The 27880-nt window shown below is 48.1% G+C and overlaps 1 protein-coding gene and 1 long non-coding RNA gene across 2 annotated transcripts in view; one reads left to right on the top strand and one right to left on the bottom strand.

The window, feature by feature from the left end:
* Nucleotides 1–26894, top strand: part of VAV1 (vav guanine nucleotide exchange factor 1) — a 47754-nt gene extending 20860 nt beyond the window's left edge. Inside the window, exons 2-27 of the mRNA XM_015241110.3 lie at nt 3144–3260; nt 3743–3801; nt 3920–3988; nt 4111–4219; nt 4312–4407; nt 5351–5419; nt 5591–5694; nt 6272–6371; nt 7046–7141; nt 7369–7437; nt 7736–7822; nt 7927–8012; nt 8353–8485; nt 8789–8898; nt 9606–9707; nt 9949–10046; nt 10133–10155; nt 10320–10365; nt 12446–12582; nt 12926–12991; nt 15356–15387; nt 19547–19663; nt 21286–21373; nt 23290–23404; nt 24814–24965; nt 26593–26894. Of these exons, the coding sequence (XP_015096596.2) occupies nt 3144–3260; nt 3743–3801; nt 3920–3988; nt 4111–4219; nt 4312–4407; nt 5351–5419; nt 5591–5694; nt 6272–6371; nt 7046–7141; nt 7369–7437; nt 7736–7822; nt 7927–8012; nt 8353–8485; nt 8789–8898; nt 9606–9707; nt 9949–10046; nt 10133–10155; nt 10320–10365; nt 12446–12582; nt 12926–12991; nt 15356–15387; nt 19547–19663; nt 21286–21373; nt 23290–23404; nt 24814–24965; nt 26593–26646 (2334 nt within the window). The 3' untranslated portion in view covers nt 26647–26894. The remainder of the gene's footprint in view (nt 1–3143; nt 3261–3742; nt 3802–3919; nt 3989–4110; nt 4220–4311; nt 4408–5350; nt 5420–5590; nt 5695–6271; nt 6372–7045; nt 7142–7368; nt 7438–7735; nt 7823–7926; nt 8013–8352; nt 8486–8788; nt 8899–9605; nt 9708–9948; nt 10047–10132; nt 10156–10319; nt 10366–12445; nt 12583–12925; nt 12992–15355; nt 15388–19546; nt 19664–21285; nt 21374–23289; nt 23405–24813; nt 24966–26592) is intronic.
* Nucleotides 17680–18383, bottom strand: LOC140688475 (uncharacterized). Its single transcript, XR_012063206.1, has 2 exons — nt 18145–18383; nt 17680–17813 (listed from the first exon to the last, which is right to left on the bottom strand). It is a non-coding gene; the product is annotated as an uncharacterized lncRNA (long non-coding RNA).
* Nucleotides 26895–27880: the final 986 nt, after the last annotated feature.

The raw sequence follows: 27880 nt of genomic DNA, 5'->3' as shown, positions 1-27880 counted from the left end.
AAAATGATGAGAATAGTAATAACCTTGCAAGATTTTTGTAGGAATTCCATATACATACATGGAGAGAGAGAGAGAAAGAAACTCATAGAAGTCGAGAGTAGAAAGATGGTCAGCAGAGGCTGGGAGTGGTGGTGGGAAGATGGGGAGATGTCAGTTACAGGGTACAGATTTGCAGCTATGTAAGATGAGTCAGTCTGGAGGTCTAGGATACAGGCATGACAGTTGTCCTTAGTAATACTGTACTGAACACTCTAAAGATGCTGAGAGTAGATTTCATCACACACAGAAACGTGATGACTACGGGAAAGATTGATATGTTAATGAGCTCGACTGTAGTAATCCTTTCACTATAAATAAGTATATCAAATCGGCATGTCGTAACCTTAAATATATATAATTTTTCTTTAAAAAATGTACATTAAAAACATATATATTAAAAAATATATGTATACAATAGCCAAGACATGGAAACAACCTAAATGTCCATTGACAGGTGACTGGATAAAGGAGGTGTTATATATATGTGAATATTAGCCATAAAAAGATTGAAATAATGCCATTTGCAGCAACATGGATGGACCTAGAGATTATCATATTAAGTGAAGTAAATTAGACAGAGAAAGACAAATATCATATGATATTACTTATATATGGAATCTTAAAAAATGATGCAAATCTTATTTATAAACCAAAAATAGACTCACAGACACACAAAACAAACTATGATTACCAAAGGGGTAAGGGCAGGGAGGGATAAATTAGGAGTCTGGGATTAACAGATACACACTACTGTATATAAAATAGATAAACAATGAGGTCCTATTGCATAGCACAGGGAACTACATTCAATTTTTATTGTAATAATGCTGGCTTCCACTGCGTAAGAGGCAATTAAGTGAAGCTACAGCCAAGAAAGTCAGCTTTAGATTCACAACATCCTGGCTTTAAATTTCAACTCCTCCATGGACTTACTCTTTTTTTTTAAATTGAAATATAGTTGATTTACAATGTTGTGTTAGTTTCGGGTGTACAACAAAGTGATTCAGTTATACACACAAACACACACACACACATCTGTATGTTCTTTTTCAGGTTCTTTTCCATTATAGGTCATTACAAGATATTGACTATAGCTCCCTGTGCTCTACAGTAGGTCCTTGTTGCTTGCCTATTGTATATACAATAGTTTGTTTCTGCTAATCCCAAACTCCTGATTTATCCCTCCTCCACCCTTTTCCCTCTGGTGGCCGTAAGTTTGTTTTCTATGCCGTGGATTTCACCCTTGCTGTTAATAATCTTGGGCAACGTTCCTTTCCCCTCTGAGCCTGCTTCTTCATAGGTAAAATGGACATTAAAAACTCACAGGGTTATCAAGAGAATGGAATAAGTCTGAGTGCCCAACCACGTGTAGGAGGCATCCCCTAAATGCAAATATTGCAATCTGTAGAGTCACAGAGTAGGCGTGAGCAATTACCTGGGCGTCACCTGGAGAGCTTGTTAAACATGTGGGTTTCCGGGCCCTCGCTGCCATCCATCCATTCAACACGTATCTATGGAGGCTGTATTCCAGATGCTGGGTATCCACTAAGAAGTGAAGCGATGGCCCTGCCCTCCTGAAACTGACATTCTAAGGGCTGGAGATGGACCATAAAGAAAATAAGTGAAGTGCAGTTGGAGGGGATGGAAAATGCCAGAGGAGGAGGGTGGCGTTGAAAATAGGGTGGTCAGAGGAGGCCTCACAGAGAAGGTGACATTTGAGCAAAGACCTGAAGAAGGTGGCCAGGAGCCTTGTGCACGCTGGGGTGTGTGAGTTTGCCTGGGCGGCCCTGACAAAGCGCCGCACACCTGGGGGGCTTAAGCAACAGACATGTGTTCTCACGCAGGTGTGGAGGCTGGAAGTCTGAGTTGGAGGTGTCAGCAGGGGCTCTCTTCTGAGGCCTCTCTCCCTGGCTTGCAGACGGCCAGCTTCTCCCCATGTCCCCACGTGGTCTTCGCTCTGTGTGTGTCTGTGTCCTAATCTCTTCCTATACAGACACCAGTCAGACTGGATGAAAGCTCACCTATAGGGTCTCATTTCACCTTACTTACCTCTTTAAAGGCCCCATCTCCAAATACACTCATCTCCTGAGGTCCTGGGGTTTAGGATTTCAACAGATGTGTTTTGGGGGTGACACAATTCAGATCATAACACAGGAAAATACATTCCAAGTGGAGGGAACAACATTGTTTGGCTACATCTCATTTTGTGTATCCAGTATCAGTTGATGCATATAGATGAATGCATAGAAGCAGAAATCAGACTAGTGGTTGCCAAGGAGAGGAGAGGGGGCTTTCCAAGTGACCACTTAATGGGTGCAGGGCTTCCTCTTGGATCTAGATGGGGTGATGGTGCAAAATATTGTGAATGTATTAAATGCTGCTGAAGGATATATTCTAAGATGATTAATGTTTAAATTTTAAAACTGTGGAACTGTACATATTTATCATTATATATAAATAAAATAATATAAATATAAATTCCTATGAAAATATATGAATAATATATAAATAAAATAGTATTTGTCATGTTAACTATTTTAAGTGTACCGTTCCAGTGGCGTTGAATACATTCACAGTGTTGTGTCACCATTACCACTATATCCAAAGCTTTTTCCTCATCTCCAACAGAAATTCTGTCCCCATTAAACACTAACTTCCTATTCCCTTCCCCCAGCCCCTGGTATTCACCATCCTACTTTCTGTCTCTATGGATTTGCCTATTCTAGGGACCTCGTGTAAGTGGAATCACACAATATTCTTCCTTCTGTGTCTGGCTTATTTCACTCAGCATAATGTTTCCAAGGTTTATCCATGTTGTGGCATAAATAAAAATTTCATTCCTTTTGAATGGCTGAGTCATATTCCATTATATGTATATACCACATTTTGTTATTGGTTAATGGTTAATTTTATATCTTATACATTTTTCCTCATTAAAAAAAAAATTCTTGGGTAGATCTGGCTTCAGGTACAGCTTGATCTTTCTTGAGGAGGGTGCTGTGCCTTCTTTTTCCTCTTCTGTGCCAGTCCCCAAGTCAGACAGCCAAGGGTCAGCTTCTCCCCATCCCATTGTATTTCCTCCATCCTCATTTCTCTCTCCACAGTTCCTGTGCCTTAAGAATATCCGTACCTTCTTGTCTACTTGCTACGAGAAGTTTGGCCTCAAGCGAAGTGAGCTCTTTGAGGCCTTTGACCTCTTCGATGTGCAGGATTTTGGGAAGGTGAGCTGAGACTGAGCTGCCTATGAGCTGAACACCTAGCGCCCAAAGATTGGATTTCAATTCATTTCCATGAATGGCTACACTGGGCAAGCCAAGGGCTGACAGGGAAGGACAGATGGGCCAGACCAAACAGGTGCAAAGAGCCTGGCTTAGGACACGTAGAACTGAGTTTGAGTTCCTGCTCCACCACTTGCTGTGTGACCTCAGATATGTGGCTGTGCCTCTCTGAGCCCTAGGTCCCTTGTCTGTAACATGGAAATAAGATCATCCCATCCTCTCTGAGTGGTTATGAGGATTAAATAGAACAAAGATATCAAGTGGTGGAAACAGTGATATGCTGACGTCGGGGATGGGAAGGTAGGAATATCCCAAATTAAGCCCCCAAAGGACATGGGGTCTAACTTCAAGGTCAGGTGCTTGGAGGCTGTGTTCTGGAGTTGGGGTGGCAAGGAATTTGCTGAGCAGCCACTGCCTTGTCACAGGTCATCTACACCCTGTCCGCTCTGTCCTGGACCCCAATTGCCCAGAACAAGGGGATCATGTGAGTAGCCATCTGAGCTGACAACTTCGGACCCATTCAGTCCCAATCCTCCTCCTTGAAGCCCCCTCCCGACCTGGCCCCCCAGGACCTCTGGCTCATACCGTCCTGACTCCCCCAGGCCCTTCCCCACTGAGGAGGAGAGTGTGGGTGATGAAGACATCTACAGTGGCCTGTCCGACCAGATCGAGTGAGTGTCTGGGATCACGACCTTGCCCTGGGAGCCTGAGGGGACACGACCCTGCCCCAGGGGATCTGAGGGGCCCCTGGTCTCGGGGTTCCCCTGGCCTTGCCTGACTCCGCGTCCCGCAGCGACACAGTGGAGGAGGATGAGGACCTGTACGACTGCGTGGAGAACGAGGAGGCCGAGGGCGACGAGATCTATGAGGACCTCATGCGCACGGAGCCGGTGCCCATGCAGGTGTGTGGGGGCGCAGGGCCGGGCCCGGGCAGGCGCAGGGGTGGGGCGCAGCCCAGGGCCCCCCAACACCGGCTTCCCCTTCCCTCTCTCAGCCCAAGATGACGGAGTACGACAAGCGGTGCTGCTGTCTGCGGGAGATCCAGCAGACGGAGGAGAAGTACACGGACACGCTGGGCTCCATCCAGCAGGTGCGGCGCGCCGACCCGGCCGCTGCCAGGCGCATGCGCGGGAGCCGGGCGGGCGGGTGCGCGACCGCGGGGAGGCGGCGGGTGTCCCAGACGAGCCTGGGGCTCTGGGCTGCTTTGCCCCTGGTTTCCTCTCTCTGTCTATCTCCCTTTCTCTCTGCCTCCATCCTCGTTTGTGTCCTGTGCTGCATCCTCGTCTCTGTCCGTTTGCTCCATTACTGTCTCTGACTTTCCGGTTGCTCTTCCCTTTGGCCGCCTCCTTTCCGCCAGCGCTACTGAGACTGCGTCAGTGTACCGTGCAGGTGCCCCATTAACAGCCGCACTGTAGTGCTTTTTGAAAGATTCGCAAGCGGGTGCAACCATCACCACTGCTTAATTTTAGACCATCTTCATCATCCCCCCAAAGAAAGCCCGTACCCCTCAGACGTCACCTCAAAAGCCCCCGCGCTCCCCCAGCCCCTGACAACCGCTGCTGTCCCTTCTGTCTGTATGGGTTTGCTTATTCTGGACGTTTCACGTAAATGGACTCATACACGCTGTAGTCTCTTGTGTCTGGCTTCTCACGGAGCGTCACGTTTTCAAGGTTCATCCACGTTGTAGCGAGCTGTGCTTTGTTCCTTTTCATGGCCGGACCACATGTTGTTATCCATTCATCCATTGATGGACATTTGGGTTGTTTCCAGTTTTTGGCTCTTATGAGTAATTCTGCTACGAACAGTCCTGCACAGGTTTCCATGTGGACTTTCTCCGCCTCTCTTTTCTTTCCTTTACTGTCCATCTTTGTTTCCTTGCCTCTGTCCTTCTCTTTCTGCACATCTCTCTTTCTCTCTCTCTGTTTCTGTTTGTCTCTTTCCATCTCTCTTCTCCTCCTTGTGTCTCTGGGACTGCACAGGAGGGAGAAGTCTCACCCTCCTTCATCCTTTCCTCTCCTCACCCCCTCCCACAGTACTTTTTGAAGCCCTTGCAACGGTTCCTTAAACCTCAAGACATCGAGATCATCTTCATTAACATTGAGGTGAGCCGGCCCTTCCCCAGCACTCCTGGGCTTCTGTCCAGTGGAGATGGTCTGCCGCCTCACTTGTCCCTGGAGTGTAGGGGTTGGGAGATGAATGACACAGGGTGGGTGGATGCCCGGCACCCCAAGCACCAGGCTCTGGCCCCATCCCTCACCCCTCCCTCCAAGTAGGACCTGCTTCGTGTGCACACCCACTTCCTAAAGGAGATGAAGGAAGCCCTGGCCAGCCCCAGTGCACCCAACCTCTACCAGGTCTTCATCAAATACAAGGAGAGGTGAGACCCAGCTGGCCAGCCCAGACCTCCAGAGGTCATCCTGCCCTGCCCAGACTGGGCATTTGGGAGGCTTTGTCCTCAGAGACCACTGGACAGAGAGGACTTTCCCTTCTTTGCTCATAGGCAAGGGACTGCCCATCTCTGGTTAAATTCCCAGCTCTTTCTCGTGGGAGCTGTGTGGCATTGGGAAGTCACTCAACTTCTCTGTGCTTCTGTGTTGACATCTGTAAAATCAGTGTGATACAGGAACATACCTCCTAGGGTTGTGATGAGGATTGAATAAATTGAATGCCTTAGGTAGTTATTACAGGACCCGGTACACAGTTGGTGCTCAATAAGTGCTTATTAAATAAATGAACATTGAGCAAAGACTATACACTGGGTGTTGTGCTGAGAGCTTTTTATGCATTATCTCATTTCATGCTACGATACCCCATGTGGGAGGTGTCCATTTTACAGACAGGGAGACTGAGGCTCAGTGGCACCCAGCCAGGAAGAAGTAGGGCTGGGACTGCCACCCAGATTGGCCTGACCTTGGTGCTGCACTATTACCTGGCCACCTGTCCTCTTCCCGCAGGTTCCTCATCTACGGCCGCTACTGCAGCCAGGTGGAGTCGGCCAGCAAGCACCTGGACCATGTGGCCACAGCCCGGGAGGATGTGCAGATGAAGCTGGAGGTGGGCGTGTGCCAGGCTACGTCTTGGGTCGGGGAGCTCCCACTCCTTCCCAGGCTCCGGGGGCAGTTGAGAAGAGACTGAGCTGGAGATGGTGCCACTTTCCATTGCAGCCCAGCCAGGGGTCTGCCTGCTGCAGATTTGGGGAGGGAGGGACTGACCAGCCAAGAGGGGAGCAGTGGAGCAGAGGAGATGGACCAGAGTGCTGAGCCCTGATCCCAGCTGAACCCTGACCCTAGGCTGAGGTCCCGACCCTGTCCTGAACTCTGGCTCCAAACTGAACCCCAGCCCTGGCTGTGCTCCAAGTCTGGGCTGAACGCCAGCTTCACACGGAGCCCCGACCCCAGCCAAGCCCCGATCCTGGACTGAACCCCGGCCTGAACCCATATGTCTGGCAGAAGCACAGACAAGGCAGGAAGGATGAGCCTCTGTTGCACCGTCCATGGTCCCCACGGTGGGGACCCTCTACCTGTCTATCTCGCCCTCTCCAGCCCCACTCAGCTGAGGAATCCTGGGACTTTACTCCAGGCAGCCTTCCAGCTGGCTCTTAAATCATCCCTCGCTCTGAGACATTCTTCCTTCCTTATTTCCTGGGGGGAGACCTGATGCTTCAGGTTCTAGAAGAATCCCCATCTGCCTTTACTGCTTCTTGCTCACCCCTCTCTCCGATCCCCCAGGAATGTTCTCAGCGGGCGAACAATGGGAGGTTCACCTTACGAGACCTGCTGATGGTGCCCATGCAGCGGGTGCTCAAATACCACCTCCTTCTCCAGGTACACAAGGCGGGCTGGCCCAGGCATGGGCTTGGCATGTCTACCTCCCTGCAGGGACTTCTGGGGACTGGGCTCTGGGACGCTCTGCGAGGGGTCCCTGGGGCCATGCCGCAGCTTGTGGGGGCGGCAGAAGGAGGAGGAAGGAGTTGGTGGGCCAGGCTTGCTCAGAAATCCCCCCAGGAGGGGAGGGCAGGCTGGGGGGATGTGCATCTCTGTGGGTCCTGCAGGAGCTGGTGAAACACACGCAGGATACAGTGGAGAAGGAGAACTTGCGACTGGCCCTGGATGCCATGAGGGTGAGTGGTCACACACAGGGATCATGGTGACACACAGGCACATACACGTTCAAGTCTGTGAGTCCCACCCAGGCACGGTCGCATCCACGGGTAACCCCCCGCCACCACCACCTCCGCAGGTGACACCCCTGTATGCCCAGTGAGCAATTCGAAGTACCCCCCTTGGGGACAGTGACATACTGTGGACACCCTCTCTAAGCCTCCTGCTGGCCCCTGGTGGGGCTGACCTCCTGTCCCCAGCTAGACAGGGGACTGGACCACGTTGGGGGACCCAGGCTCACTCCCGTCCCACCCCCAGGACCTGGCGCAGTGCGTGAACGAGGTCAAGCGGGACAACGAGACGCTGCGGCAGATCACCAACTTCCAGCTGTCCATCGAGAACCTGGTGAGGGCGCGGGGCGGGGCGGGCCAGGGGTGTGGCCGCGGGGCGGGGTGGGGGTTAGTCTCCTCCTTGGCAGCCCCTTGCCAGACACCCTGCCTGTTGTGCAGGACCAGTCTCTGGCCCACTACGGCCGGCCCAAGATCGATGGCGAGCTCAAGATCACTTCGGTGGAGCGGCGCTCCAAGATGGACAGGTGGGCGGAGCCAACACGGATCTGGGTCGGAGCCTGGCAGGGGCGGGGCTAGATTTCCAGATAGACAGGTGGGTGGGGCCACCCGGCCCAGAGGGTGGAGCCTAGGTGGAAAGGCAGGGCAGAGGCAGCCTGGATGTGTGGCTGGACCCAGAACAACAGCTGACAGGACAGGTGGCACAGATCATATGAGTGAGGTCAAGATGGACAGATAACCAAGCTGACCACCGAGGAGGAAAAGGACAAGAATCCTCGAGGGACGGCAGGGCGGGGCCGGGAAGGTGGAGGGGATCAGGCGGAGCTGGCGGGGACTTTGGGAAGAGCCTGACCCAGCTGCTTCCAGGTACGCCTTCCTGCTCGACAAAGCTCTGCTCATCTGTAAGCGCCGAGGGGACTCCTACGACCTCAAGGACTTTGTGAACCTTCACAGCTTCCAGGTTCGAGATGACTCCTCTGGAGAGCGGGACAACAAAAAGGTAAGTTTCTGAGGCCATAACTGGGGGACCTCCATGCTGGGAAGCCTCAGTGCAGCCTGAGCTCTCCGCTTGGCTCTTAGGATGCCCGTGTGTGTGCTTGCGTGTGTGTGATTTTAGATTTGTGGGTGTGTATTTGCTTTTCCTGGGCAGCACTTTTCACGGCGACATGTGCGGGGCTCTCCTGGGAGCAGGCAGCCTGCTGTTGGCTTGACCCTCCTCTCCCCACAGGGGTAGGGTCAGTGGGCATGTGGCCCGTCCCTTTGCAGGGCGGGCGCCTTCATTCTGAACCCTGCTTCCCTGCAGTGGACTCACATGTTTCTCCTGATTGAAGACCAAGGTGCCCAGGGCTATGAGCTGTTCTTCAAGACACGAGAACTGAAGAAGAAATGGATGGAGCAGTTTGAGATGGCCATGTGAGACCTCTGCCCCCACCTCCATCTTTCTATCCTCAGAGGATTCGTATCACGTAGATGCAGGGGCTGGGAGGCAATTCTGTGCCCTGGTCTCACCCCTGCCTTGACATACTGTGGGACCACTCTGAACCTCAGTTTTCTCATCTAGGAAATGGGAGGGACAGGCCTTTAAGACTATCTGCATCCTCAGAATGCCAAGTCTTTGTAAGAGCCAGCCATCACGCTGGAAATCCTTCCTCCTCATTGTTCTCTTCCTCCTCCTTTTTCTCGAGATGAAATTCACTTAATCAAAAACTTAGCCATTTTGAAACGTACAGTTCAATGGCATTTGTACATTTACAATGTTGTGCGACCACCACCTCTGTCTAGTTCTGGAACATTTTCATCCCCCTGAAAGGAGACCCTGCACTTATGAGGCAGTCAGTCACTCCCCCTTCCCCACCTCCCTGCCCTTGGCAGCCGCTAATCTGCTTTCTGTCTTTACTATGTTCAAGGCAGCACTAGTCATAAGAGCCGACAATGTGGCAGCAACCCAAATGTCCATCGGTGGGTGGATGGAGAAATACAACAGGGCAGACCCATGCAGTTGAACAGTATTCAGCCATAAAAAGGGCTGAAGTCTTGCTCCATCTGCATTACAGCGGGTATTGGTACTTCGTTCCTTTTATGGCTAAACACTGTTCCGTTGCTTGAACTTCTCTCTCCAGCTCCAACATCTACCCCGAGAATGCCACGGCCAATGGGCACGACTTCCAGATGTTCTCCTTTGAGGAGACCACGTCCTGCAAGGCTTGTCAGATGCTGCTGAGGTGAGGCGCCTCGGAGGATGGACCTGGGTCCTGGGCTGGGTGGGCTCTTGCTCTGTAGGCGGGGCCCCTGCGTGCCATCCCTATGAGCTGGGAGGTGGGAGGCTGTCCTCTGATTTTCAGCTTCTCCATCTCTCTCCTGCTCTAAAGGGAACCCAGAGGGGCCCTTCACATTATTGGCAAAGCGATTGGCTGTGTCCGTTCAACGTCACTGAATCTCCTTTGTCTCCTCCCTGCATCCTAGAGGCACCTTCTATCAGGGATACCGCTGTCAGCGGTGCCGGGCGCCTGCGCACAAGGAGTGTCTGGGGAGGGTCCCTCCGTGTGGCCGACATGGGCAAGGTACCAGGGACTGAGGGTGGGAGGCGGGCTTGCTTCTGCGCGGGCGATTTTCCACTCTAACTAGTATTTCCTGTATCCTCCGATAGATTTTACAGGAAATATGAAGAAGGTAAGACCCCCCCACCCCCCATGTGTGCGTGGAAAATCATGGCGGGTGGAGGTGGTAAGGGGGGGAGGACCCGGGAGACCCCGGCAGTGGGCGCGCTCCTCCGCTGGGTGCTCAGATGAGGGCTGATGAGCCGCCCTGCTTGTTTTCTTGGTCTCTCCCTCCAGGATAAGCTGCATCGTCGTGCTCAGGACAAGAAGAGGAACGAGTTGGGTGAGTCAGCAGGGGGCGCTGTGCGCGGCGGAAAGAAATCTGGTCTTCGCCTCAGTGACGCTGGCCCAGGGACCGATCTCAACAATTCTTAGTGACCACGTAGTGTCCCGCTTATAAAGCCTTTGTTCCAGTCCTAGAAACCCGAAAGGAATCTGTAAATAACTCTCTGAAATTCTTTATTTGCTTTGCTCGAGTGCTCCCATTCACGCTGATTATTCACTGCACTCCCCACCCCACCCCCGTTTTTTTTCTTGCTTACAAATTCCTTCTGTAGTCTCAGCTGGCTGGGCACACCCCTGCGAGTTGTCCTCATCCCCTCTCCTGTTGATTCTGTATCACTGAACCTTACCACAATAGGGTGGTCCATCTGGAGGGCGGTGAGTGGGAGATGCAGTCTGGCCGAGACAGAATTCCTTTTGGCGGGGCTGGGGCTGCTGCGACCTGGGTTCGTTTACATGTTGATGGAGTCTGTGGGATCACAGCAGTGGTGGGTGGTTTTTATCAGTGCCTACTATATATATGCTGTCTGGGGCACATGGTGACTGAACAAGGGCTGCTTCTCCTCCCAAAGCGCTCAGGTTGGTAGCAGGAAACAGACTTTGGCCAAGTCGTCACAGTTGGGGTCGGCAAAGTAGAGGGTTTTCCGGAGCATGAAACTTGGGGACCAGGTGAATCTGAGTCTTCAGGGAGGGCTTCTCAGAGGAGGAGGCATTAGAGTGGACACTTGAGGGATGAGAAGGAGTAACAGAGGTGGAGAAGGCACAAGTGTTCCAGGCAGAGGGAACAGCATATGCAAAGGCTAGGAAGCAAGAGGGCAAGGCATTATTAAAGAAGTGAGAACCTGGCGTGGCCGGGAGACAGAAATTCTTTGCTTATAGTCATACAGAATCAGTGCAAAGACCCAGTTTCATATCTATCCATCTGTCTATCCATCTGTCCACCTATCTGTCTGCCTGTCTACACTGACTTATAGATGGGTATCTATAGATATCTGTAGCTAGGTATGGATACACCAGCTTTATCCGCAATAGTCAAAAGTTAGAAGCAACTCAAGCGTCCTCAATAGCAGGAATATATACATATGATATATATTATTTACATACATAATATCATAATACATGTATAAAATCAGCTGTACACAAAAGTGTATACATTGGCTTTATTTGTCAAAATCCAGAAACAACCCAAATGTCTTCAGTAGGATGAAATATAAATGCGAGTGTGTATATGTGTATATGCCCACTATGTATTTACTTCATATCCAATATATACCTGCTCACATGTCCATTATTTATAGATATATATGCTTTCTATTCAGATGGAAAATACATACCAAAATGTATATGAAATGAGTAAATCTTTTTTAAACTGAAGTAGAGTTGATGTATGAATATTACATAAGTTACAGGGGTACAATATAGTGATTCACAATTTTTAAAGGTCACACTTGTTTGTAGCTATTATAAAAAATGGAATAAATCTTAAGTGTATGGCTCAATAAATTTCTACCCACGTAACCACCACTCAGATCAATGGACAGAACACTTCCATCATCCCGGCAAGTTTTACTGGATGGCCCTGCTGGTCATGTTCATGGCTAGTCAGCCCTTCTTCCCAGCAGGAACCACTAGCTGAACTCCATCATCATTGATCTGTTTTACTTGTCTTTGAACTTCATACAAATGACATTCTACAGAGCAGTATGGTTGCTTGAAGCAGTACTTTGTTCTTTTTCCTGGCAGTATTGTATTCCATGGTATGGTTATTGCCCTCTGTGTTTGTCCATCTTATGGAGGACATTCGGTTTGTTGCCAATTTTGAGGGCTCTTGTGAATAGAGCTGCTGTGGCCCTTCCTGCCTGTGACTCTCTGTGGACCTGTGCTGTCATTTCTCTTGGTGATCTATATGGGAATGGAATTAGCTTTAGCAGTTCCTGCAGAGTTTTCCCAAGTGGATTCCCACCCTCACCACCCCTTGGTATTGTCTTTTTAATTTTCGCCATCCTGCTGGGGGGTGAGACTCGGGTTGGAAAGCCCTCTACTGCCAACCACAGTGTCCCATCTCGTTCCTTTCCCTCCAGGTCTGCCCAAGATGGAGGTGTTCCAGGAGTACTATGGGCTGCCTCCGCCCCCGGGAGCCATTGGACCTTTCCTACGGCTCAACCCTGGAGACATCGTGGAGCTCACCAAGGCTGAGGCCGATCAGAACTGGTGGGAGGTACAGGCTGGGGCCATGGGAGGGATGCAGAAGGACCCGAGTGTGGGGTCAGGGTCTAAGTGACCTTGGGAAGTGGGATCATGGCCCCCTGGACTCTGGCAGTGGAAGGTTGCTCTGGGAGGGTGACATTGATGGGGCTTTCTGTGGGCCTGGTCCTCATGAGCTGGTGGTCTTCCCAGGAAGTTGACACTTGCTGGCACCTCTCTGGGTCATCCTGGCCACAGAGAGACAGATCAAGCAGAGTGGCCATTGGGTGAAAGATGGGCAGACACACACACACACACACACACACATCACAGATGCCTGTAACCTCTCTGTGCATCTTTCCCTCCCATCTTTTTAGGGCAGGAATACGTCGACCAACGATGTTGGCTGGTTTCCCTGTAACAGAGTCAAGCCCTACGTGCATGTGAGTGCTTCAGGTCTGGACGGAGCGAGGGCGGGGGTGTCCAGAGAGGGTCCATAGGGTGGACAGCCCCGGGGAGAGGCTCACCTGTGCACTTACCTGTGTGTCTGTGTATCCACTGATCAATCGTCTGTGTATCTAACTAGGTAGCTCTGTATTATCTATCTATCTCCAGAAATGTTCCTGGATTTTTATTTTAAAATTGTCTCAGCCTTGGCCAGTGCGAGCCCCTACAGGCTGGCTTTTCTGCCCTTTCGTTGTGTCCCCATCGTTCTCCGAGCCCTTCCTTACTTTCCAGCACGATACCAGACTTATCTAGTGCTTTTTCTGCCCCAGTCTGGGAATCAACCATTTTCCCAAGAAGTCCGGGTCTTTCCAGTGTGGGACATTGGCACTCGAGCACTGGGCACCTCTCCAATTCTGCCTCCTAATGTAACTACCTCTTTCAAGCTGTACTCATCTCTGCCTCCTTTTCTCCCACTACAATGAAGGCGCTGAGAAAAGATAGGGGGAAAAAAAAGACAATTCTCCTTTCTGTTTGAGGCTTCGCACCCTCCCAGCACCACCCATCTGACAAAATAACTACTATTATTCATTTCTTACACGTCTCTCTGGAGTTTATTAAGGCAGATGCAAGTAGAGATATGGGTTCTCATTTGCCCCATGGTTTATTCAGAAGGTCCAATATTCACTATTTTGCAGCTGGTCCCCCTCCCCAATATATGTTGGGATCTTTGCATATCCCTGTATATAGAACATTTAATTATTTCCCCCCCTTTAAAAAACAGAGGTAAAATTTGCATGACATAAAATGCACAATTTTAACGTGTACGATTCAGGGGTACCTTAGTACATTTTGCAATGATTCCATTGATATGAAATATCTAAAGTAGGTACATCCACAGGGACAGAAAACAAATTGATGGCATCCAGGTGCCGGAAGTGAAGGGCACAGAGAATAGCTGCTTAATGGGTAATGGGTATGCGTTTCCTTTTGGGGTGATGTTTTGGGACTAGTTCGAGGTGATGGCTCCTCATTCCTCTCATTATTTTTTAAAATTATGGTGAAATATCTGTAACATATAATTTGCCATTTTTTAAGTGTACAGTTGAGTGTTACTGATTTCCTCTACCTTGTTGTGCAACCATCACCACCACCTACCTCCAGGACTCTTCATCTTGTAGAAGTGACGTTCTGTACCTGTGAAACACCGACTCCCCATTCCTGCAACTCGCCAGGCCCCGGCGACCACCATTCAGCTGCCTGTCTCTATGAGTCTGACTGCTCTAGGGACCTCACATAAGTGGGGTCAGACCGCCTTCGCCCCTCTGTGTCTGGCTTATTTGACTGAGTATCGTGTCCTCAGTGTTCACTCAAGTTGGAGCGTGTGTCCGAAATTCCTTCTTTGTTAAGGCTGAATAAGCTGCCCACTGTGTGTGTGTACTCCATTTTGTTTATCTGTTTATCTGTTGATGGACGTTTGGGTTGCTTCCACCTTTTGTCTATTGTGCTTAGAGCCGTTATGAACACTGAAGTATAAATATCTCCCTGAGTCCCTTGTTTTCTCTCCAATTCATTTGGGTCTATTTCCAGGAGAAGAACTGTTGGGTTATTTGGTAATTCTATTTTTATTTTTCTGTGGAGCTGTCATCTGTTCTCCGAAGTGGCTGTACCATTTTACATGCCTGCCAGTGATGTCGGAGTGCCAGTGATGAAACTCTTATTAGAGTTTCTGTTTCTCTATATTCTTACCAACAGCTGTTATTGTCTGTCTGTCTGTTTGTTTGACAACGTTGTTTTTTTTAAACAGTAGCCATCCTGATGGGTGCGAAGTGATGGAAATGAGCACTTTTACATTTATTTGGATCAGGGATTGGCAAAGTTTTTCTGTAAATAGACAGATCGTAAATAGTTTCAGCTTCAGGGGATCAGAGACTCCCTTTTGTGGCTACTCAGCTCTGCTGCAGCAAAGCAAAAACAGACACAAGTGACCTGTAAATGGGCGGGCATGGCCACGTTCCAGCAAAACGGAGCTTACAGACCTGACGTGTGAATTTCATGTCACCTCCTCCTGCCAGGAAGTCTTCTTCTCGTGATTTTTTGCAACCACTTCAAAATGTAAAAAGCATTCTTAGCTTGAGCGTCGTGCTAAAGCAGGCTGTCAGGGCAGCCCCTGACTCGCTTGGTACTGCGTCAGTCTCTCTCCCTGGATTCTGGGACTGTATTTGTAGTGAAGAGCGCAGTGCCGGGCATGTAATAGGCACCCAATAAATGACAGTGGAATGAATGAATGAATGAATGAAGTGCCCTGACGCCTGCTGCCACCCTGAGCCCTTTCCCCTAAGTCTCGGTGTCTGTGTCCCCAGGGTCCCCCTCAGGACCTGTCCGTTCATCTCTGGTGAGTAGAACCACCTTTATTCTTTTCAGCTTGGGGTGCTCTGGAGTGAATGGCTGGGCTGGGCGCTGGGATGGGGTGGGGGCTACAAACTCATCAGTTATTCATTCTTCAAACCCTGGGCATTGACTGCTGGGTCCAGCCCTATGTCGGGGCCTGTGGAGCAGACAAAAGAGGGTCCCTAACTGTGGGAGATTATGATCTCACTGGAAGGAAAATGACGGTGATGATGAAAATGGGAGCTCCCGCTCCCCACCCCCCCACTTTTTGGAGAACTTACTGCATATAGAGCAGTGGGGGGTGGAGGTTTACAGTGCTGCTTCTGAGCCCACTGACCTGGGTTCAAATCCTGACTCCAGCATGTCCCAGCTGTGTGACCTTGAGCCAGTAACTCAACTTCTCTGTGCTTCAGCTTTCATCTCTGGAAAAAGATTCCTGACAATGTCTACCTTGTAGGGCTGTTAAGAGGCTCCCACAAGCCACTCCCTTGTGAAGTGCTTAGTTCTTCGGCACAACAAGCACTTTATTATCCGTTATTGTCAGCATTCGCTGTTATGACCGCATTTCATCAATTCTAAAATGCACATTTTCCCCCTCCACATTTTACCATCTCTGGCATCAAAATAGCTCTGACACTTAGTGGAGTTTCAACCTTCTGCCTAATTTTATGGGTAGTGATTTTTATTTCATAATAGCCCATGAAAGAACGGTGCATTTTATGACCGTTGACATCTTAGACTTGACGTAATATGGTGGTGTCTTTATGATGTGTGTCAGCACTTTGAGAACATGCAGTTCTCATAATAACGCTTTGAAGTTGGTGCTATTCTTACTCCCTTTCAGAAAAGGAGGAAACTGAGGCTCAGAGAGGGGAAGAGATTTGTTCAGTGTCACAAAGTGAGGAAGTGATGGAGGTGGGATTCGAACCTAAGTCTCCCTGACTCCATAGCCTGACCTTCCTGCCCCTTGAAAATTACAGAAACGCGATGGCTGAAAGAGCACTCCTGTGTCCCGAGTGCACGAGGCGCTTCAGCTGCGTTATTGCCGTTTGTCAGAAGTGTCTGTCTGCGGTGGGCAGTTTTATTTCCTCTTTTCAGTGGAGGAAATTGGGGCTCAGAGTAGCCAAATCAGTTCCTAAGGTCACAGAGCAACTCGGTGGCAGAGCCAGGATTTAAACCGTGGTCTCTTGAGGCTGTGCTCACTCTGCGCCGCCCAGGTAGATGTGGTCCCCAGGGCCCGAACTGGGGTGAGGAGAGGGAGACACTGATTTTGGGTGCAGAATTTAAGGGGCACCCAAAACTTAGGCATTGAGATCCCTAACATTTTAATGCAACATTTTTTAAAAAATCAAAAGCAAGGCAAACAAAATCCATGATAAACAAAATACCATAATTGTCAACAAGACAGGGTGTGACAGGGCTGGGAGCAGGGAAAGGTGAATGGTGAACTAGGCACCTGCAGAGTCAGATCTTTCTTTTTTTCTTTTTTCTTTTCTTTTTAAATTTTTAAAAATCTTTTATTTATAGAGTCAGATCTTTAAGATTTTGACATTTTGATCATCATGGATTTTTTAAAAAGCTTTAATATTTAACCTTGTTAATAGCTTTAGTTAAAAGAAAATGTATTTCCAGACATCGAGAATTTGAAAACTGTACAAATTAAAATAGTACTGAATTCACACTCGAGTAGATAAATTGACCAGTTTTTTTTAATACCACATTTTTCATCATAGATTTTTTTTGAGTTAAGGTTTTAAACTGAGATGAAATTCATGTAACATAAAATTAATCGTTTAACGTGGCATTTATGTTAACATTTACATATAAAGTACATATTCGCGTTTGTATGTTGTCGAACTGTACGTTATGTAAGTTAATACAAACTCTGTTATATATTTATATTTTAGCATATGTCAGATTCATATCCATATATTGTCTATATTATATCTCTAATTAACATATTATTTATGTTACCTATTCGAACACACTCATTTACATTTATACGTTCTCTATATTAAATAGTACACAATTAACATATATTATTTGTTATGTATTTGCTTTTATAGCATAACATATTCATATATCATAAGTAATTCATATTTATATACCATAAATGTATTGTCTATAGTTAGTGTATATTATTTATGTCCTATATGGCATAAGTTTTATATATATGGTTTAAATTATATATGTATAATTTAATATACAAAAGTTTCCCTACGTTTACTGTCCTACGTTTATTATTTTTAAATATATGACATATTTACTACTTAAATATGAATTCACGGCATTCTGGTACTTTTTTTTACCAGTCCTCTGGGGGGACCCTGTTTATTACTCCAGCGGTTTTGAGTTTGCAGTTTTTGAATTTGTTTGCAGTTTCATGATCAGTTCTTCATTTCCTGATTTTTGTAGCTGACATGAAGTTCTCTATGTGGAAAAAATAATAATAAAGGTAGTTTTACCGATAAAGATGTGGAAAAAGGAACACATGTAGAATCTACAGATATGGTTCACATTTATGGTATAAATATATCCATGTTTACATCTAAAGTCAGGGGCACTTCGTACATCACAGTGACGTGAAGCCACTTCTTTCAAGATCCAAAACATTTCCGTCACCCCAGAAAGAAACCCCGTCTCCATGGACCGTCACCCCCAGCCCCTCCCCTAGCCCCTCCCCCAGCCCCTGACAGCCGGGACCCCGCTGTCTGTGTCTGGGGACTGGCCTGTTCTAGAGGTTTCACATCCATGGACTCACACACTGTGTGTCCTTCTGTGTCTGCTTCTCTCCCTGAGCATCACGTCTTCCGTGTTCTTCCTCGTAGCGACTGTCAGAGCTTCACTCCTTTTAACAGCTGCTTTTGCGGACATTTTGACTTTTAAAAATACTGCATTAAAATACTACTCCTTTTATTTCTTATCATTTGTCTTAATGACGATTTCAGCTTCCCTTTTACATTTTGAACCCAAAGCTAGTGTCTCACTCTCTTCACCCTGTTTCCGTCCTGGTGACCACAGAGATGGGCAGACCGTGGGCATGGAAACTCAAAAAATGCCTGTCCAGGAATTCCAAATTCCAGAGTAAAGGGAAAAAAGGCCAACAGCTGTTTTTCCGTAGTCAGACTCTCAGCAGTTCTAAAACCAAGTGTGTGGGTTCTTCTTTCCCCCACACCGGGTGATCCTCCAGTCACCAGCTGGGGGTCCTGCAATTCAACTCCAGGCTGACGTTATTTGTCTGGAGTCAGCGCCAGATCCCACAGGCTAAGGGCTCAGTCCCAGAAGTCTGTCTCCCACTTCAGAGGCCAGCCATGAGCTGGGGCCTCTCATCCTTTCCAACCCACTGACTATAAATGGGGTAGGAGGGTTCCCACAACCTTCTCCTTGGGTTCTATCATTTGCTAACAAATTCACAGAACTCGGAGAAAGAGTTTACTCACTAGATTACCAATTTGTTATAAAAGGACACGACTCAGGGACAGCCAGGTGGAAGAGGTGTACAGGGCACTGTGTGGGGAAGGGGGCGGAGCTTCCACGCCCTCTCTGGGCAGTCCCCTCCGGGCACCTCCCTATGTTCATCAGCCTGGAAGCTCTCCAAAACCGTCTGGGAGAGGCATCATCACATAGGCAAAACTGATCAAATTGTTGGCTATCAGTGATTGACTCAACCTCCAGCCCCTCTTCCTTTCCTAGATGTGGGGTGGGGCTGAATGTTCTAGTCACAGGGTTGGTCCCTCTGGCCACCAGCAGCCATCCTGAGGCTACTGAGGATCCCCTAGCCCCCAGCCATTCATTAGCATACAAAAGATGCCACTTTGGAGATTCCAAAGATTTGAGGAGTTATATGCCAAGAAAGGTTGGGGGGCGCACAGAGATCAAATATATATTACTTATTACATCTCGTGGAGACACAGTCACACCCAAAGAACTGAATTCTCTCCTGTAATCCATGTGCCAAGGCTTGGGTGTGAATTACAGAAGTTTGATTCTACTGCCCACTTTGGGACTCTGGCCACTGCCTCCCCCAGGGTTTACCTTGGTATCTAAGGGCTGCTGGACCTAGACTATCATTAACTCTGAAATCACAGGGATTGGGGGAAAAGCAGCCTCAATATGGCAACACAGGGGCTGTGTGAACCTCTCTCCTTGGTGTATCTTGACAGGTACGCTGGCCCCATGGAGCGTGCTGGGGCGGAAAGCATCCTTACCAACCGCTCGGACGGGACGTTCTTGGTGCGGCAGAGGGTGAAGGACGCTGCAGAATTTGCCATCAGCATTAAGTAATTCCTCCTTCCCTGACCAGTTTTCCCTTGTGACCTGGGCACTGCAGGTGCTTAGGAAGAAGGGAATGTTCAGTCATGAGAGCCACCTTTTACTAAGGTCCTGCAGTGTCCTCAGTGCTTTTTTAAATCTTTCTTACTTCTTTTAATTGACTCACAGGAAAGAGACAAGCTTCCTAGGGAGGCTCTAAGGAGCATTTAGCACACCCTAGGAGGAGGCATGGAGTCTAAATCCAAGTCTTGCAGACCCTGGCTCTCCTGCCTCTCAGTTTCTTGGGCGCAGCTTCTTGCCCGTGGTGACATGTTTCCTTGTTGGTTTTGTAACTTTGTCTTGTGATCTTAAGTGGAGCTCTTTCTTTGGGTATCTTTGCTGCCTGGGTCTCCAGAGATTTTGCATTTGCTTCTGTTGGGACTCACCAACAAGTTAATTTCTTTTTCAGGTTAACAAATTTTAGGTTAATTCCTTAGTTTCCCAGACTACACAGGTGGTTTAAGTTTAAACCGTAGACCTATGTGAGGGCAAGACTGAGATTATGAATTCTCAAGGGTGACTTTTCTGTTTTGGGTCTGAGAGAAGCCAGCTTTCACACGGTCCCTGCTGCGCTGGCAGGCGGAGCTTCTCCAGACTTGCTCTTTGGCAAAGGATGTAGCTATTTGACAGCCGGGGCTTATGGGGTGTTGGGTGGGTCTCAGGGCCAATTCTCCGCCCTACAAAGATCCAGTAACTCATCGCATGTTTCTATGTGACCATCAAGACATTTGCCCCTCGGTTACCCAGATCGGCAAAGCCTGCAGAGCAGCAATCCATGCTTACCAACGAGTTTTTAGTTGCATCCTCCTTTTTGACAGCTGGGGTTTTCCCATACTTTTTTGAGAACTCAGCATTTTTTTTTCTTGGCATTTCTAGGGTTTTTTTGGAGTAGACTTTTTTGGTTACCTAGTTCTTCATTGGCAGGATCCCTTTTGCCACTTCACGTCTCTTGCGTGTCCTTACTAGCCTGTGGGCCACCATGCTGGGGGGGAAGCGCCTCTTCCCCCACATCCTTTAGTTATTTATTCATTAAAAAATTTTTTTTAATTTATATATTTTTATTTTTTATATTTTAGTATATTATTTAATTATTTTATTTTGGTTGGGGAGAAGTAATTAGGTTTATTTAGTTTTAGAGGAAGTACCGGGGATTGAACCAAGAGCCTCCTGCATGCCGAGCATGTGCTCTGCCACTTGAGCTGCACCCTCCCCCTCCCATATCCTCTAGAGTCAGTTGGTCCTCCACATTCCTCCAAGTGGAAATGTTGTCCTATCTGTTCTAGAACAGTGCTTTCTTTACAAGGCCTTTTTGACTTCTCAACAACCCTGGGAGTCAAGAGAAGATTGCTATCACACAGAGGAGGACATTAAGGCTGAGAGCAACCAAGGCCCCGCGGGAGGGACCCTGTTGGGGCGGCCAGAGGCAGGCTCAGACTCGGGGCTCCAGTGGTCGCCCCCTCCCTGAAGTAGCCACGATTGCTTCTTCCGCGGTTGAGGGTGGGCAGTCTGGGGCTGAGGCTTGACAGGAGATGGGCCTGAGTTCTCAGGCTCAGGGTCCAACGACCATCTCACTCCTTTCTCCTCCTTCCAGGTATAATGTTGAGGTCAAGCATATTAAAATCATGACAGCAGAAGGTCTGTACAGGATTACAGAGAAGAAGGCCTTCCGGGGTCTTACGGTAAGGGCCGTCTGCTCCTAACCTCAGACTTCCAGAATCTAGACGGGACCCTCCCTGAAGCTTCATCTTGGGACCCCGTTTCCCCACATTCAGAACAGCCCCTCCAAGAGCACTATGGAGCAATCGTCTTTAAACTCTTTTTCCTAACAGCCATCAATGAGAATAATAATAATAAAAATAATAGTAGTTGACCCTTTGCAAGCACGTACTGAGCGCCAGGTGTATTATAAATGGGATGCCAGTTAATTCCCTCAACTCACTCTCTGAGTTCCCATTTCACAGGTGGGAGAAGCTGAGACTTAGTTCTCCTCTAGTAACGCAGAATTGCAGAGACCCTATTTTTGTCAGACGTCAGGACTTAACTCTGCCTAATCTGCTCAATGGCCATTTCATGGAAAATTCAAATGCCCTTCAAGTGCTTGTGCTTCGATTTGGTGCCCTGTAATTTTGAGTTATCTGTTAGACATCTTAAGCCCGTTGGTCTAAGGTCCATGGATCTTACCCATGGTCTGTGGATCCTGGAGACAGTCTGAGTCCTCTGAAAGAAAATCCAGAATTCTGTGCATATCAGCATATTTTGTGGTAGAAGATGTCTCAGACCCTCAAATGGATCCTTGACTCCGCAAAAAGTTAGGGACTGTTAATTCATTCCACAAATGTTTTTCTCCAGCAAAATTGATTCTGAAAAATTCCCTTCCCCCATTTTTAATTTCTGAAAAGTGACTGAATATTTACTGGATTAGTGTTGTGAATATCTGTGGACCTTTCACCTGGATCTGCAATTGCTAACATCCTGCCTCTTTTGCCTTCATTCTTCCCCCCTCCCTCCCGCCACATTTATTCCACACAATTTAGGAGTAATTTGCAGGCATCAGGATCCTCCCTATAAATACTTTGCATGAGTATCCAAAGGGCCAAGACCCTCTCTTGCCTCATCGAGGTGTCACTACCACAGTCAGGAAGTTGAACATTGATACAAAGTTGTTATCTAATATTCAGCCTGTTTCCCAGGCTCCCTGATTGCCCCAACAGTTGTCTTTTGTAGCGATTTCCCCCCCCAGGATTTAATCAGAGGGCTCACATACTGCATTCATCTCCTTAGTGTCTCTTTTAATGTGGGACAGTGCCCCAGGCTTTTGTTTATTCCTTCGGCCTTTCGTGATATTGGCACCTTTGAAGTCTAGGATATCCATAAGATGTTTTGTTTTGCCAAATGACCCTTAATTTTGACTTGCCTGACAGCTTCCTTGCCATGAGAATCAGCTTGAGCATTTATGGAAGAAATAGTCGTGAATACAACCCAACTGGGACTTGAATTCAGACCAGTCTTATTAGAGAAGCCAGCTCTACGTTGCTGCACTCTGCTCCCCACCCCTCCACATCGTGGGTCTGAATTCCAGATCTGCCCCTTACCAGCCATGGGACCCTGGATGAGGCTTCTCTGTGTTGCAGTTTTTCCATTTATAAAATAGGGGAATCATCAACGTATTCATCTCCCGTGATTATTAGGAGATTTTGATGATGTGTGGCTGCACGCTGGCCAGCATACAGTAGGTGCTTAATAAACAGTATTTATTATTATTGCACATTATTTGTAAAAATAAGGCTTCTTGACACCCACAGAAGGGTTGGTTTTGGTGAGCTGGTCATCAGGCAAGTTGATTACTTGGTAAATTTTTCATGAAGTGAACTGGCTATTAGGAGAACCGGCTTGAGACAGTGTGATTTCTTCCCCGTAAAATGGTCTTGGCTGACTGGGAAGGGAGTGAGCACCCCATCACGGGGAGCATTCAAGGAGTCTATTGCCAGGGAGGCCGGAAGCGGGGCCTGGCTTCAGTGAGTTCACGTGGCTCCTTACAGCTCTGCCCCCTTCCTGGGCTGGCCGTGAGAGAGCACCTGACCCACTGTCCTTCCAGGAGCTGGTGGAGTTCTACCAACAGAACTCCCTGAAGGACTGCTTCAAGTCACTGGACACCACCCTGCAGTTCCCTTTCAAGGAGCCTGAGAGGAGAGCCATTAGCAAGCCACCAGGTAGGAGGCCTCCAGCTGGGGGTCTGCAGTGCCAGCTCCTTCTCATCATGGAGGGAAAGTCTTGGGGTGCTGTGGGCTTTTGTCCAGTGGGCATGAAGTCGTAACTGTAAAACAGTATGAACACCGTCCCTTCCTGTCTGTCCCTTTGCTCATGAGAGGTTTGCATATGCATTTGGATGGAAGGAGGGGCAGGAGTAACTTTCATATTTGGGAAGACAGCCTCACCTGCACCTTTTAAGCCTTTATTTTTGTATCAACAGCAGACATTAATTAGTATCTATAACCTTCTCCCCTCAAAAGGCAAGACCTTTAGTGCACTCTTACTTCCCCTTTCCTTTGGATTTCTCACTCACCTGGTTTGTTGAAATTATCTGGAATGTTGACTACGGTGTGCTATAAATTAAAACAATCACAACTTATATTTTAGGAATCCTTTCTTAACCATTGCATTTCACTTTGCAAATACAGTATCAAGAATTATTTTGACTCAATTTTTATTTCTTGTTTCCCATGTTTTTTTCTTTATTTTTGAAATTCTTTATTCTGATTCAAATTTCATTTTGCTGGAGTGCATTCTGGAGTATGTTTTTCAGAAAAGTTCCATGGTGGGTGGACTTTTGGAATTCTCACATGTCCAAAAAATTTTTAAAGAGGGATCTAAAATTTGATTATTGTTAAAATGTTATAATTTTGGAAAAGTAACACTAACATGACATCAGGACTCAGATTAAAATTGCTCCTTTTCTCATCATCCAATTAAATAAATATTTCTGTCTGCAAGTTACTTATTAGTCCTGGTGAATATATGAATGTTCAATCTTAGCATATTTGCAGAAATACTACAAATTAACTTAATTTTATTTTTTAATACTATGATTTATTTTATTTATTTATTATTTTTTTAAAGGAGGTATGGGAGATTGAACCCAGGACCTCATGCATGCTAAGTGTGTGCTCTACCACTTACAAATCAATTTTATATTCTACAATATCATTTCACATTGTACTTTGAAAAGTTTTCTGTGTCTTTTCTCCCTTGCTTCTTTTTCTCCCATTCTGTTTCTTTTTCAACCCTTGGTCCTCCTTTAGATCCTTAATTTTAATAGCCTGGAATGAAAATTTCCCCATATTTCTTCTTTCCTTTTATTATAAATATATACAAATCATTTAAGAAATCATAGATGGTATTATGTTCCAAATTTGGATGCTGTTGGGCTGGAAGGATGATTCTGGGAGTGCAACCGTGCCCCCTCGGAGCCCAGGGCACCCAGCCAGCCCCCGGCAGGAAGAAGCACTGAGGGACCCTTCATCCTGGTGTGTCCTCCTGGGAGTATTGCTCTCCCACTGCCCCCCACAGTGGGTGGGTGTCTGCCTCCGACCCCTTTCCCACACTGCTCTCCCCTGCACAGCGGGAAGCACCAAGTACTTCGGCACAGCCAAAGCCCGCTATGACTTCTGCGCCCGGGACCGATCGGAGCTGTCCCTCAAGGAGGGTGACATCATCAAGATCCTTAACAAGAAGGGGCAGCAGGGCTGGTGGCGAGGGGAGATCTACGGCCGGGTGAGTTGGGGCAGAGCTTGGCAGCCCCAGGAAAGGGTGTGAGGTGGTCTGGCTGTGGTGAAGCTGTACTGGAATGGTGGGGTGGAGACGTTGGACGGTGGCTCACGGGGAGGGCGTCCCCGGTTGGAAGGGAGAAAGGGACAGAGATTTCATTCATTTGTGCAATTTGCATTTATTTGATGAGCACTTGCTCTGTGCTGGGCTTTCTGCTGGACGCCCAGGAGACAAAAAGGAGCCCAGCGCAGTCGCTGCCCTTGTGAAACTCCTGGCTTAGTGAGAAGCATAGAGCTGTAACCACGCAGTTACAACAGCGAGTGGTTGAGACTGAGATGGGGAATCCTAAGGCATCATGGGAGCCCCAGGGGAACTCCTGACCCACCCTGGGAGCCGGACCGGAGGGCTTCTGAGAGGCCAAGCTGGTTGCTGGGGGAGGAGTTACATGAACCAGGTAAAAAGGTCACAGAGCGGGGTGTGAGGAAGTATGCCAGGCAGAGGGGCCAGCATGTGCAAAGGCCCTGGGGTGAGAGACTGACGGGCAGGTTTGAGGAGCACAAAGGGAAGGATTCGCCTGTCTTGTTCTCTGCAGTATCACCAGTGCCTGGAACAGTGACTGTCACATAGCAGACGCTCAGCACTTACTGACTGCGTGCAGAGGCAGGCCGGAGACAAACACTTTTGCCTTTTGTGTTCTTTTCTCTGCCCGAATTTGGGCTTTCAGTAGGGAGTTCAAATTTCTTCAAAAAGTTTGTTTCTGCCTGGTTCTTAATTTTGTCTCACAAAGGCAGAGTCTTCTTTATTTCATCTGTGGATGAATTCCTAGTCTCTGGAATACTGCCTTGCTTGTAGTGGTTTCTCAAAAGTATTTGTTGAATGAAGGTAAGGGCAGTGGTTAGGAGCTTACATTCTACCAGAGGGAAACATATGTGAAAAATGACCTGGAAAATGGCTTAGATGAAGTTTTCAGAACCATGGAGGGTAAATCCAGTGTGTAGTGGAGAACAGTTAGGGTTTGAGGGAGCCTTTTAGAGTGTTGAGGAAGGTCTGGGCTGTAAAGAATTTATCCATCTATCATTCTATCCATCTGTTCATCCATCCATCCATCCATCCATCCATCCATCCATCCATTCATCCATCCATCCATCCATCTATCCATCCATCCATCCGTTATTCCATTCATCCATTCATTCATCTTTTCAACAAATATTTATTATCTACTGTGTTCCAGGAACTATTCTAGGCTCTTGGATTCAGTGATGAATAAGACAACAGAAATTCCTGCCCTGTCGTAGTGAAGGGAGGTGGAAGAGACAATAAGCCCATAAATAAGTAATATATATAATCAGTTAGATAGTGCAGTGTTATGGAAAAGCAGGAAATGGGGATAAGGGGTGGTGGGGTGGGAGCTGTAATTTTAAACAGGATGTTTAGGTGATAAGGTGACATGTAGGTAGAAGACTGTAGGAGGTGGAGGTGTTCAGCTGAGGCTATATCTGAGGGAGATACTTTCTGGGGTAGAAAGTATGGCAGGTGCAAAGGCCCTGTGGTGGAAAGGAGTCTGCCTGGTGTTTCAGGGAACACTGGGAGAACCTGCAGAGGCTGCCCTGACCACTTCCTTGTCTCTTTCCAGGTTGGCTGGTTCCCCTCCAACTATGTGGAAGAGGATTATTCCGAATACTGCTGAGCTTTGGCACATTGGCAGAGAGATGAGAATCTCCAGGCTCTGAGCCCAGGATGAACGGGCAGTAGGGCCAGGGGCTGTGACGGATCCTGGCGGGCTGAGTGTCTTGGATGGACTGCGGAGGGCCAGCATCCAGCTGGCAGGGCTCCTGGGGGGATGCCCTGTCATGGTTAATTTATATCACACTGATTTCCTCTTGGGTCCCCTTGAGAAGGTGGGGCTCAAGGTAACCGAATAAAATGGTGAATGGATGTGCTGGTGTCGTTCAGAAAGACCTGGAAGGGGAAAGATGGGAAAGGGCACTGGGACGCAGACAAAAGCCCCCTCGCCAGTTCCTGCCACCAGCTCTCACACCTTTCTCTGCCGCTCTTTCCCCGTGTAACAGGAAAGAATTTTACACTCACAGATTCTGGATCAGGAAAATGTAACTCTCATTTGTTTTTTTATGTGATAGAATGTAATTACCGTTTGGAGCCCCTCCGGTTCTGCTAAGCGGTAGAAACTTGATCGCAGTCGAGTCTGGGTCTCCTGAGTCAATTCTCTCCAAGATCATGTTTAGATCCCAGAGGCTTTGGCACTGGAATGCTGGAGAGACTGGTACTGGGTGACTGTCGTCCATCACACTGCCTCCTGCTGAGATGTCACTGCTTCTCCTTCCTCTTTGGCGCCTCTGTGTCTTCCACACCCCTTTTGGCACATGTGAGGCCAGGCACCTGGCAGTTTCCCTGTAAATGTTGACCGGAATGACTGTACATCCTGGTTGCCCCAGGACGATCCTGGCTATTGCCCTGATGTGGTTATTAATCACGATCCTCTTCATTCTCCGGAACGTCCTGGTTTGGATGGTAAATTACGTGGTCACTGTCTCAGGTTGAGCTGCTGTAGGAGCAGAGCCTGAGACAAGGATTTGGGGGTGCAAAGTCTATCTGGGCGGTGATCCAAGGAAGCAGCTGGGAGACAGTGGAGAAGAGAGATTAGAACGGGGGAAGACGTCACAGGGAGCATCGATGAGCAGATGACAGCTGTGGGCAATGGGGACCCCTTCTTACTGGGGACCCTGGCAGTCAGTGCAGAGCAAGCTTTGGAGTTGAGGGGCGAGGGAGCTGGGGTATTTATTCACCAGCTTCCACCGGTAATTGCTTGGGAGCTACTTGCATGTTGGCACTACGTGCTCTGGTAGCCGGAGAACCACAGGCGTATTTGGAGCCACTGACCTGCGTGGACCTTGTCAGTGCTG

Source organism: Vicugna pacos, chromosome 22 (genome assembly GCF_048564905.1).
Source record: "Vicugna pacos chromosome 22, VicPac4, whole genome shotgun sequence".
NCBI classification, from domain to species: domain Eukaryota; kingdom Metazoa; phylum Chordata; class Mammalia; order Artiodactyla; family Camelidae; genus Vicugna; species Vicugna pacos.
Note: the sequence above shows the minus strand (reverse complement) of the source record. Positions and strands in the feature narration are given on the sequence as shown.